This window comes from Bombus impatiens, unplaced genomic scaffold (assembly GCF_000188095.3).
Source record: "Bombus impatiens unplaced genomic scaffold, BIMP_2.2 scf_0099, whole genome shotgun sequence".
NCBI lineage: Eukaryota > Metazoa > Arthropoda > Insecta > Hymenoptera > Apidae > Bombus > Bombus impatiens.
The window spans coordinates 573,113-587,325 of NT_176518.1; the positions used below are offsets into that span (position 1 = coordinate 573,113).

At 29.0% G+C, this 14,213-nt stretch overlaps 1 protein-coding gene across 2 annotated transcripts in view; it reads right to left on the reverse strand.

Annotated features, from left to right (window-relative positions):
* Nucleotides 1–500: 500 nt before the first annotated feature.
* Nucleotides 501–14,213, reverse strand: part of LOC100745450 (neurocalcin homolog) — a 76,913-nt gene continuing 63,200 nt past the window's right edge. For both annotated transcript variants that reach the window (XM_003486142.4, XM_033318501.1), the window contains exons 2-5: nucleotides 5,230–5,441; nucleotides 4,909–5,027; nucleotides 4,406–4,594; nucleotides 501–4,057 (exon numbers count right to left, since the gene is read on the reverse strand). In XM_003486142.4, coding sequence (XP_003486190.1) covers nucleotides 3,857–4,057; nucleotides 4,406–4,594; nucleotides 4,909–5,027; nucleotides 5,230–5,299 — 579 coding nt within the window. In that variant the 5' untranslated portion in view covers nucleotides 5,300–5,441 and the 3' untranslated portion in view covers nucleotides 501–3,856. The remainder of the gene's footprint in view (nucleotides 4,058–4,405; nucleotides 4,595–4,908; nucleotides 5,028–5,229; nucleotides 5,442–14,213) is intronic.

A 14,213-nucleotide genomic window follows, 5' to 3' on the forward strand; every position in this document is an offset into this window, starting at 1 on the left:
CAAATAAATTGCTTTTGTTGTATCTGTCACAACTGAAAACTTTCATGTTTACAATACAATTAAATATATTTATATACACTTGTCACATTCCTGATATTTGCGTATTTAAATACATACATCTTACATTGTTGAAATTATTTTGTGCATATATCTGTTGTTATGTCATTTAATTGATTATTTAAAGGCTCATTTTTAAAATTTTCTAAAAATGATTTAAGCAATTTAATAGATATTGGATAAACAAAATGTTGTATTCAAATTTTTGCTAATACTATATTGAAAATTAATGAAACTATCTTTTAAGTTAAAAATAAATTAACAAAAAATCATTTTTTTATACAAATTTAATATTATCTAGTCACATATAAAATAATATAATTTGAAAATGATTTTAACAATAAATTAAAATCGTTATAAAGTATAAGATAGAAAACAAAATTTTTTGGAATAAATTAAAGGAAGAATACGTAATGAGAAGAAAGAATTAATATATACAACGGTACGTTTGGAGAACTTTTTAATTACATACAATTCAATAGCTTTTAATTCATCGTAAAATGTTTCTTCCTTCTATTTTTCAATTCATGAATTATATTAACTGACTAATACTACTCGTGTTTTAACGAATTGACACGACTTAATATCCATCTTACGTGCTTGTTTCATAAAAAAACTGTTAGAAAATTGTTAAATACTGGGCGACTGTGAAATTATAAAAATTACACGACATCACCGATTTTAAAATCGTGCTAATTTAGTCGCGATTTATTTTTTTTTTCTTGCTTATTGCTTCTCCTGTTTTAAGATACAATAATTACATTTTGTGTCAACTAGTACTGAATGTAAAATATCGATCCTACTTTACCTAAATAGAATTTTCTTCATTTTCCCTTCTCTTTCTTTTTGTATATTTCAGAAGGCAAAGTCATCATTCTTTTTTATAATTACTAATTTTCTCCTTTCGTGTTGCTATTTATGTCCTATTGAATAGCGAGAAAAATTCAAGATTTATTTTAGAATCTTATATATTAATTTTAATGAGGTTATTTAATTTATACAGTGACTATGTGGATAAAAGATATAACTATGTAGTCTTTATCCTTAATTATTAATGAGCACAAGATGAAAGAATGTACATCTTAGAAAGTATAATAGGTATACATATGTGTTGATACAAATATATACACATATATATATATATATATATGTGGGGTGTATATATGTACATATTTGTATCTTTATAATATGTTGCTCTCCTGTAAAACAATACTGCCAGTGTAACGACCAAGTGCAAAATCATAACATATGTGTATTGGTCATTTTCTCCAGTGATACCAAGCAGGGCAGAAAAATTAATAAAACAACGGTTATCATATTTTAATATATCGAAAAAAATAATAACGTATAAAGAACAACGACGAATCTTTCAAGATTTGTCGAAATGTAAATTGAAATTTACAAATATATATCTTATTTTGCGTAATTAATGGAAATTCTGTTATAAATCGATCATGTTATAATTAAGGAACCAGTAAATTGTTATGTCGTATCACTGATAAAAAATGAACAGAGTTACAATGTCGCGTATACATATATGTAATGTGTGATAAAATAAATTGATTCTAATTGAACAATAGCTAATGGGAGATTTTATATTATTCGCTATTTCTTTTTTGCATCTGTTTTTAAGTCTAAGTTTGTTGTCGTCCTTATATAAAGTTTTGTATCTCATTACTCCTTTCATATTCTTTGCTACTCTGTACTATTCGCTGCTTCTTCTCTATTCGTATGCATACGCGCAAATGCACATTAAAATACTTAGTCGCACACATAGCATGTTCGCACACGTACACGCGACATACGCACTCGTAAAAATAAATCTCTAAAACAGTTTATGCGCGTGAGCGTGATTCTTTCGGCTTCCCATTTTTCATTTTATTTTCTTTGCCATTTCTTCGTCATTTGCTTCTTTTTCCATCATTTCTTTTTGTCCAAATCTTCCATTCGGCTCGAAATCTTGGTAGGTTTTCAGTAGCTCAAAAGCAACTGAAAATCGTCATGAATTCAGTTACTTGAATAGGCAATGATACTTTACACTTTTTCCTTCTTTTACGAGAAGATGATTAATTTTACTCTATTCTTCTAGCTGAATTTATTCTATCAAAATTAACGTGTATTAATAAAGCAATTGTAACAAAGGTCACGGGGGTGTAAGCTCTTGGAAGAAACGTTTATCTAATTTTACGGAAATTTTAAGTGATTATTTAAATTAATGTAGAATATTAGAATAGAAAAAAATATGTGTTTAAAGCTACAAAAATATTTAATTGTATTATATTTCAATTAACGTTAACATACCAATATTTCCACAGTCTTTCATTATACATTTTTGCTATTTATTAATAAAATGAAACATAATGGCTATTTGAGCAAATGTTACGTATCTATAAAGAAGAACAAAACTTCATATTACACATGCATTCTGAAAGCATGATATTTCGTTGAACAAGAGACTTTTCGCTTTATACCCTTTTCCAATGACCTTTGTTATTTCGATGACCATTAATTGCTTAAATTCGTTGCTAATATAGTACGATACCACGTAAATAAGTCTTTTCGGTAATTAACAGTTTTACAACAGCGTGTACTGAAAAATCAAAGGCGTTTTGCTAAAATTATAAACGTTTACTATCTTTTAATATAAAATATGCTTTTGCAAATAGCTTACAAAAATCATGTAACGCATTTAAAGATTAATTTACCCTTAAGCTGCGTATGACGGGGACTTGTGCTAAAAATGATTACTCGAGAACGTGTCGACGAGGGGCATTATTTATAATGTTTAATTTTAACTGAAGGTCGCGAACACATGATAACGTTAATATACGTAATAATATATGATAATATATAGCTAATATATAATCACCTCGTTAAAAGAAGGTCAACAGTAGTTAAAAGCAATTATATCGTAAAAAATATCGTTCAACAACATCGAGCTTTTGTAAAAATCGGTTTTTACGAGTGTTCCGTAAGATTGCGAGCATCGAAAAAATAGAAAAAATAATATGAGATTAAATAATCTTCTAACTAGCGTGATCGAATAACAAAAACGGAAAGGAACATATAGTTAGAATTATCAGAAAAATCAACCACAAGATCCAGGTAATATATGTAGTATGTCCGTCGTAGAATTTCTACGTACGTAGAAATACGTAGTATTTCATGTTTTGTATTCTATATTTCTACGTTTGTTTAGAATTATTACGAATCAAAATTCTCGGGATCTCTCGATAGCTTCACAAGTCATTCGTCCCTACGCAGCATAGTACTATCGAAATATATGAAACTTGTTGTGTTAAAACCGATCCGTTTACGAGACGGAGCGACTGGACTAGTCTTGTAGACTAGCTTGCGGTATGCGCAAGCGCCATGGGCCCAGAGGCCCTGGACTTATTCGGGTTCCGGTCCAATTTACAAATGTCTCTTATTTCTACCACCTATATTTTTTAGTAAATAATTACGTAAAGATATTTCACGTGAAAACCTATCAAATGTTTTCTATACCATTTATTACGATTCATAAGAAAATAAAATTAATTGTAATAATTTCTGAAAGGAATAGAATTCTTCTGGTTTATTATTAACTAATTTTTGTAAGTAAATATCTTTCTAAATAAAGAGAATTAAATTATAACAGTAATGCTTTGATAGATTTCCAAGTGAATCCTTCAGATCCAGGATATTTCTTTATGAACGTAACTTTTCTATTTGCTTTATTTCTAGTGGACATTATCGGACCGGGTCCCGACCTTGTTATATAGATGACACAGTAATACTTGCGTAATAGCCCAGGGCCTCACTGAGCTTGTGCACTAGGATCGCACTGCAACAGTCGCACGATAGACGGATCACTTTTTGCCCCTTCTATGAACTCATCGAGCGATAATTTGCCATCCTTGTTTTTATCCATCTGTCGGAATATCTTGTCGGTTCTTTTTTCTGGCGTAGATTCATCTTCCGGCATTTTCATTACGGACCCCACCATTTTATAGATTGCCTGATAAGTAGAGCAGTATTTTTATATGAGTATCTAGAAATAAATTAAATACGAGTATTTGTTTGAATTTAAGAGTTAATTGTAAACCGAGTCCCTTTTCATGACCTGGAGGCTGAGAAAAAGAAACTATTATTATTATATTCTTTTGTCATTTTTCAAGCCACTATTAACTAGGCATTAGGTTGCATTAAAATGAATTAAGATATTTGCGATCTTGTTTTTTACTGTTTGGTAAATCGTTTTCCGATTATAATGGATACATTAATCGAATATTTGAGATCTTCACAGCCCAGTATCGCAAAATTATCAAAATTGAGCTTTCATTCCTCGTAATCGTTTCATCCTTACCGTCACAATTTCCAGCATTTCTTGCCGCGAAATATAACCATTACCATCAAGATCGTACATGCTGAAGGCCCACTTTAATTTCTGTTCCAGTTTACCACGAGATGTTACGCTGAGAGCGCATAGAAATTCTCGAAAGTCGATTGTTCCATCCCCATTCGCGTCGAATGTTCTGAATACGTGTTCTGCAAACTACGCGTAACATATTTGTGAATAATGTGATAGAACAATCTCAAATAAATAGTTATAATTACGATAAAATGTATATAAATGAGCATATTTCAATGTTAATGAAAGTCGTGCTTTTAGTAATTTTAGTAATAAAAGAAGAAGAAAATTGGAACCAGACATTTTGAAAATTAGTTAGGACGACTGCTTGATAGTAATTAATGCTTTGAAAAAATGTAAAAATTATAAAAGTTTTATCGTTTATCAGATGAATTAATTTTATTTAATTAATACGTGTATACCTTCAATAAATTTTATAAATCAATAATTTAATTTACCTTAGAGGCATCACCGTAAGGGAAGAAATTTCCATATATTTTTTTAAACTCTTCTACGCTGAGGTGCCCACTCGGACAATCCTTCAAGAAGCCTTTGTACCATTCTTGGATTTCAGCATCTTTAAAAAGAATAAAAATTAAAAAGTTAAATCCCTTCTCCCCCTAGTTCTTTGTTAGAAGTTTTAGATTTATTGAGTTTGTTCTTAGCTGTTAGATAGAATTAAAGTGAAAAAAATATTAGTTAACTGAATTTCGAATTATTTATTATTGAATTGAATGTTAAATGAAATACATATATGAACAAAATTGATGAAAATCTACCTGAGAATTCCGTATTTTGCTTGAGGTCTTCTAATACTTCTGGCTTCAGTTTGCTGTTTTGTTTTCCCATGGTTATTCGAAGTCCCCTTTTAAAATTCCGTCAAGGGGTCTCAGAATTCAATTAGTGGATAATTAAGCACTAACTAGTCTACTATTCTACTGGTGCCGTTTAAAACAGGCACTTCGTGGCTGGTAGTTTCCACCAGGCACGCCTGTAAACAAGAAAGAGTACATAAGTGTTTGTACCTATTTGTTTAAAAAATTGTCGAATTACATGATCTCAGTGGAAACCGGGCTTTTGCGGTTTTCTTCATTGGCCATAGAAAACATGTGTACATTCATGAATCATATTCAAAGAGAGATGGAAGAGGAGAAAGGAGGAGGAGATATGACTACGGAGTAGATTACGGACTCGCTGATATTGTTTCAATCCTTTATCGACTTGACGAGGCGGCGAGATGAAACAGCTATGCAACGTGCACTTCTTTATGCACTATCGTTCAAAAGTACCCGCACACCTGCTGATTTCTGACTAAATGATTTTTAATTAACCACAGTAATTTTTTTCTTTTATACTTCTGAACGGTAGTGTAGATCCACCATACACCACAAAAACCGAACTGTTAACATTATATTTGCACCTATAAAGTCATACACATTCACACCATTGTTACAAAACAAATAAAATGTTAATGTGGCTCTAGTAATGGTAAAAAGAAATATAGAAGAAACAGCAATTTTGATAAAAGAACGTCGATGATAGTATAACAATAATAATGATGATAATGATAACAATAACAACAACCACGATAATAATAACAATGATGATGATAGTAACAATAACAATAATAATAACAACAACAACAATAATAATGATGATAATAATAATAACATCAACAACAATGATTACAACAACAATAACAACAACAACAACAATAAGAATGATAATACATTTATAGCATACTGTGATTTATTATTATAATATTATTAGTAATGATGAGTAATGTCGATATTTCTCGTTTTTTTTTCGCGGTGCATACCATTTACGAACAAATTATGTTTGATTGTTTAAACGAAATACTAATAGGTATCGTGCTGACGTAATAAGTACATATATATTAGATCTTATTAGACCAATCACGTGTATTACGAACGTGAATTAAAGGTATGTAATGTAAAATTTAAAAAACATGTTTCTGGAATTATGTCGGTGTCTGCTCAAGTCTGAAAGCATTTCTATCTATGTATGCACAATATTTTATATTGTATTTTAGATTATTTAAAGAAAAAGAACTAAAATCATTCATTTAGTTTCGATTTAAAGGGAGACTCGATTAATAATAAAATAATAAATTATCCATGAATAGTTTGTAGTTCTATGATTACAATTTGTATGTTATCTAAAATTTTCTCTGCGAAGGATAAAAATTATGTGACTGAGTCGTAACGCAATCATCTCGAGAGTATTGTAGTATGTCAACTTTAAATTAATATCATTTTGCCTCTAGCAAGTTCTATTATTCTCATTTGGTTCTCAACACTTAAAAGTAAACGAGAATCAAAAATGGTCATTAGACATGATTAATAATGTATGTTAATGATATTTAGACTCATAATATTATCCGTTGCGCTTGACAATGTGCTGTAGATTCTTACCACCGATAATCTACATAATTTTAAGCAAATGTATGGATGGCGTCAAGTAATTCTTGTAAAACACATTCTCCTGTATCTATTTTTATGTCGACCCATAGTATAATGTTCATACTGACGCATTACATATACCTGTATCATGAAATACGCATGTTTATTAATACCAATTAATTAATCGATATACTCATATCTCAGAAATAATTCATACTACTAAAATATCACAAAATAAATGCAATAGTACGCTTTAATTTGCAGCATAATGTATGTCAATTTCAAGATGCGTGTTTTAGAAGTGAACTACCGATCTTATAAGTACGATTAATCGTTGGATCACGAATATTTCTTGCCGCTCTGAAACTGAATAATAGTTTTAATACCTTATTTTAGTAAGTTATGAATAGAAACTATCGGTCATAGTTTGATTAATTTTATTAACTGTATCTTATATGTAATTACATATTACGTACGTAATACGTAACTTGAACTACGAATTTTCTTATTTTGTGATCCAAAGATTATACGGCGACTCTAACAGATTATAAAAGTACGCAGAAGCGATGACAAATATGATTTAGAACAAACTTTTATGTATGTAACAAGATGCAAGGTATTTTTTTCGAATTTGTATTGAGATTTCAAAGAAAAATGGGTTGATTGGTCTGAAATAATACTACAATCGAATACTGAAATTCAGGTACTTGTTGCAAAATTATCTGTTTACAGAAATTTCTTCCATGTATTTTATGTTGGATGATATTTGTTAACGATAAAACAGTTTATTGCATGAAATGAATGTGCGATAAAATAAAAATATCCTTGAAACTATTTTATAGGTTGTTACAAAAATATGGTAGATTTCATTTTCCACAATATGTGACCCGTCCCAGTTTTCTTTAAAATCGCGAATTAATTTTCGCAATTAATTAATTAATTGCGAAAAAAAAAGAATTAATTGCGTTTAGCTACATTGTTATAGTCAGTTCTACGATTAGATCAAATGGATTTGAAAAAAAATACATTTTTTTTCCTTATGGAAAGATTCAAATGTACATTAAGAAATGTTATATATAGTATGTATATGTATATGTATACACACACACACGCACATACATAACAAGTGTAGCAGCCGCCTTTTTGTCTCATAAGTTTTTTGGTAAATGTAACGCATTAATTGTAACATACATTAATTCATAATACTACATTTGTAATTTAGTGATTGGAATAAAATACATAATAGCAAAATTCGGTTTATTCAAATAATAGGTTATTTCTAAAGAACATATATATATCATTTTTATAGTTCTTTAAATTATTTTGAATCATTATTTTCCTTCTTTTTAACATGTCTTTTTAGGATTTTTAATCATTAGGCAAAAAACCAACTTAATGAATTTCTTAGACCTTGTATACAGTGTTCTTGAAAATCGAACATGTTTGTGCCCTATGCAAGATTCTCGTTAAAAGAACGCATACATATGTATATTAAATAACTACAGATAAAAGTCGGTAAAACTTTTCTTAAAGGACGTTATTTCGCACCCTTCTTGAAATATACTGTATATACAAAATTCATACAGTATTGTGGCGCGCATTAGCTAGATTACATAAGAATTTTAATATCAGCAAAATCAATGTTACTACGTTAGCAAATATATATATATATATATCGTTTCCTTTCATACATTTTACATTATTTAATGAGTATAACGAATGCATATACAATTTTTAGTTACACGTTTCTGAAGAGACACAGAGATCCGAAAATCTAAAGACTACAAAATAATCTATAATAAAACTGTATAAACATGCTGGTTTTTGGAAGAAGTACGTATATCTCAAACCTTTCAATTTATAAGATAGCAAGGCCATAAAGTATACAGTCATAAGATTTTGTCAAATCGTCGATCGTGATTTCAAATAAATTTACAATCTTATTTAATAATCTTATACTAAACGATACGAATATAATTATCGTTCAATTGCACATTGAACTACCTCTTACTTGTTATTATACATTTCATAAATCTTTCCACCGAAATATATTTATTTATTTTTTAGTCTTTTTTTTTGCTCTTGGAAAATAAAAAGTAACACATAACTATCACATACTTTACGACGCTATTACATATAATTTATTACATTTTTTATTTAATGTTCTATTTAATATGATTGGACACCAGCAAAGTATACAAAAATTTAATAAGTTATCGAATAAATCTCTTTACAGATTTTGCTTTTTCCTAAGAAAAGAATTTTTCTTAACTTAATTAACTTACATTCAGATTAAATTGTTAAAAGCCTTTGGTTGTTAATTACATAGTCTGGTAAATTTCGAAAACATTGATTCTAAACAATTTTATTTATACAACATCAAACTAATAATTTTATTACGATTATATTTCGAAATCTATTCACTGGTCTGATGGTAAATTAATGACAGCTTTAAAGATTCGAGGTATGAATTTGAAGATTTTGAGGGAACAACAAGGAATTCATTTACATAATATGATAGAAGAGTTTATACATATTGTTTCTTTAGTATCAAGTTCATATTTAATAGTCAGCATAAAAACGGAAAGTAGATGCAGAAGCAGCATTATACAACGTCAGCATTAGCATCAAATGAGAAGAAGTAGAGAAAGAATAGCAGAGAAGATATTTTAAATTTGAAGTATCTGTTCAAATTATGTTCATTATTACAATCTATTAATCTTAGATTTCTACAAAGGCTATATATTCTTCAAATATATCGAAGACTACTGGTCCTAAAGAGCCTATATACTAAATAAATTGTCGAAACGACGTCGAAGTATGTAAAATCAGAAATAATAATCGGCAGTATATTTTGTCTGTCACAAATATATACATATATAATTATGTTTTTAGCAATTGTAATTCTATGAGAATTAAACGAATTTTCGAGCAATATACAGATCTACTTTGAGTAATGTAATTTGCATAAATCCGTTTGTGATAATATAATTTCAAAAAAAAGAACAATTTTTATAAATAAAAAAAATAAGCATGAATGTAATAACGATATTTTCTTTTGTATCTTCATACCATTTTTACATTTAATTTCAAACCATATACCGTCACTGATGATACGTGTACCATTGCGTTCGAAATGAAATATACAATGAAATTCTGAAATTAATGTTATCATAATAAATTGTATAATGTATATCATTGTAATGTGAATTTTGAATTAATTTCAATTATTCAGTAATTTATGATAATAACGTGAAAGCGAAGTTTATTTTGTTTTATGAAATTTAAAAAATTTCATTTATACCGCTTGGAAAGTTTTAACAAGTATTACGTGTAATTCGATGCAATGAAAAGCATTAAAATATTTATTCAATTAGAAGAATTTTTGGAATAAGAATATAAAATTTGTGAGTAGTGTTTTGAACATTTTTTTACATACAAAGCAATTGAAAGTCACGAAATATATTTCGCGTATTATTATGACAACAGGATTTTATTGGTGATTCTTTAAATAAATTAATCATTTATTTGAAAGTATAATTCGAATTGAAATTCTCGCTTCAATGTTTCAACAGCTTACGGATTATTACACGAGCAGCACAACGAACAAACGAGTTCGACTTTCGTCAGGGTTTACATGTTACAATAATCATTATATATTTATACCTATATCCATATTCATACCCATATCCATATATTGGTATCAATGTATCTTTATTAATAGATATATGGGAGATTAGTCTCGTGGAATACATAAATTACATGAAAGTATTTATACAAAATGTAAAGATATAAGCATAAATACATTGCTAAATTTTGTCATAATATCGTCAATAATATTGTAAAAAAATAGATTATATGATAAAAGAAGCTGCCTATCCTAAAATATATTTAAAAGACTTAAAAAAGAAGAGGAATACATTCTATATATCGTAATATGTCCCTTTTTGAATGCAATCATTTCACGTAAGACACTTTTATCGCACCCCTAAAAGCAACAATGATATTTTATACATTGAAAGCAAAACTGGTCTAAACCACATTTCTTCTGAAAGGATTCATGTGATCCTAACTTTCGAAGAAGGCCTGAAAATAAAAAATGTCTACCATGTCATTCGAGGACTGTCACGAATCTCTTTATCGCGCAATACATAGAGTATATTTGTATTATAATGTTTTGTTTTATAGCTGTAATGCGTAATTTATCAAAAAGTTGTAGAAAGAGTGATTAGACTGTTGATATTTATGAAAATCCATGTTTTTAAGAATACAACTAAAAAATGGGAGCTAAGCTTTGTTTCCCCTACGAAATATTATAATTGTATGGAAGAATATTGTATCTTGAATATTTTATATATTTTTGCCTGTCATGCGCATTCTGTGCATTTCTTGCACCTTTAAATTTCCCACAAATGCATAGAAATCCGCATTCTAGTGATAATTATTAGTAAAAAAAAAAAAAAAAGATAGAAGCGTGCCTTTTAACAGGTTGGAAGTGTGATTGAATGTATAGGGAGGATAGAATGGATGGCGTAGAAAAATATAAAATAGTATAGATTTGTGAAATAGCGTAGGTAATTCAATTTTTCGCTTGCATTTGAATTTCTCATGTTTAGCTTGAAAGATTCGTAGTTTCAATTGATTATACTTTCGGGTATTTTTCATAGTAGATTTCATAAAATATCCCTCTATGGGGTATATATTAACGGTAGAATATTCCATCAAAGTGATTAAGCATTGTTCATTGAGTTGTTACTTCGTATATTACGTTGATGTAACGGTAATTGTCGTTTTAATAACTTTGACACATATTACGAAATTATTGGGATTGTTACGACATACAAATATACTGAACTTTTGTAACTTAAGATTAATTCAGTAAAATACTTATTGGAGATAAAATGTGAGTACGTACTGAATGTGATATTTTTACTATCCGGTGAGTTACGCCCCTTTCGTACGTATTAACGTACGTATTTCGTACGTATTGAGAAGATTCAAAGATGTTTAATAAAACGTTTTATACGTGGGCTTATAAAATGTATTTCGTATGTCAGTATGTACAAGAAAACATGAAAAAATGAAAAAATACAGATAACTTCTTTACGAAGAAAACAGATTACTCGTAGAGTTAGATGGTTTTATTAATGTATTCTTTTATGAGAGCAATTAATTTTTCATTATTGAACGCTGCAAAAATCAAAGGTGGAAACTGAGATGTAACAACGTGTTTGTAATATATAATGCACTTTGGGTTTGTTCTTAAGCTTTATAAAATTTTTCGTCTATATCCATTGACTCTTTCAATAAAGAAACTTGTTATTTCGATTGTCAATGCTGCACTTTCGATTTAAGGAGAATTGCGATGCTTTGTTACGCATTATCCTTCAATTTATTGGGGACAAAGCAAAAGATCACGAATAGGGACACAGAACGTGAAAAGTATCTCAACATACATGTATGCATATACTTGTAATATGTCTATAAATTAATAATAATACGAAAGTTGCCTATTTCTACTCATCTTTTTCTGTCTTATCATTTTAAACAATTAGTTACGTAATTAGTCGACTATAATTTGTATGAAACAAAATGAAATAATGCAATACAAAATCACGTTTATTTATGGACAATGCCACCATTTGAGGACATTTTTAAAAAAATCAATATTGTGCCGATGTATTTAAATGAACGAATGTCACTGATTATATAAATTGCAACGAATGAATAAAGATCATTCTTTTTTTTTTATCATACCGCGAATGAATAATATATTCACTCCGTATAATTATGTATTTAAAGATTTTGGGAGTGTGTGCGCGCGCGCGGGTGAGGTCGCATCTTTTCTCCAATATCGTATTAACGAACAAAATTTGTTCACGTTTAAAATTGACTGAAATCGTAGTATGCATGATCGAAGCACGAAGTTGTAAAAACACGAAGAAAACTTCGTCAGGTCGATTTTCGTTTAAGAGGCAATGATATGTACTTAGTCTACTATACAATACATAATATGTATGTAACTATACGGATAACGCGAGCGATTTTTGTTTACATCAACTGCACGAACTGCATATTAGTACATAGATACCTACTTACTTCCTGCTTACAAACCTTCCGAGCAAATCCTAATGAAACGATATTTTACCCGTGATTTATATAAATTCGTAAAATCTCAAGTATTGTGTCGGCAACCTTTCTTTCAAGAAGAAAAATTATTTTTTTATTTCATCTATCTAAATAGTAATGAATGATCTATAGGCTTTAAAAATCACAGATAACTCTGATGTAAAAAACAAGAAGAACAAAAATAAGGAATCAAAATAATAATGAAATACCATGGATAAAGTTCATTAACATCATACCTTTCGTTCGAATTGCTTTCTGCTTTCTTATTTCGTTTAGAAATAAAAGAAATAAATTTTGTAAAAAATTGTACAGTTAATTTTGTCGAGCGGAAGATTTTGTATAAAATTATTAATCTGCTTATGGATATACTTTTGATTTCCATTGAGCTACATTAAGCGTAAAATCGAAGTTTATTACGAAACTGAAAAATCACATGGATGCATAAAAGGATAAGCGGAATTAAGCTAAAAATGCACAAGGCAATTTTATGGGATTCAGTTGCGGATCCGGCCAATGTATATAAATTCATTAAAAAATTAAATTGAAAATAAAATTTATAAATCATTTATATTTTCGTGCCAATAAATAACTGAATGTCGGATTGGCTGCCGATTCGAGAAAAATCGTCTCGTGCATTTTCATCTTATTACGCGTGATCCTAGAAATGAAAAAAGCAGAAAATTGCATGCGTGCTGGTAAGCAGTTGTAGTATAAATTTCAGAGCTGGTTACCTTGCTTCCATATTTCCTTACCACAAAGAAGTTAACGAGTTACAAACTTTATAATTTTCACAATATATCTCCTTATTACCAGCTGATGAATGTATTATTATCTATATGCCCTCATCTTAAATTATTGCAAGTAAATTTAAAGGGACAACATCGTTGACATATTTTTTATTCAACATGAAGTTCCTTAATCTCCGTTAAACTATAGATTTTATCTGTCGAATATATTCCATTACTACCCTAATTTTAAGGAACGTAGTGCTTGATGCATATTACATAATAATACTAAGTATTCTTTGTAGACATGTTATATTGCACGCATATACATTGCCAACTTAAATGTTTCGTATTTATCTTCTAGTTTTAGACGACGCGCGTATATTTTATACACTCACTATAATACGTATATGAGAAATTATACAGTGACACTCATGAAAATTTTAAATAGCGTAGCATGTATTCTTAGTAGAATGAATAAAAAAT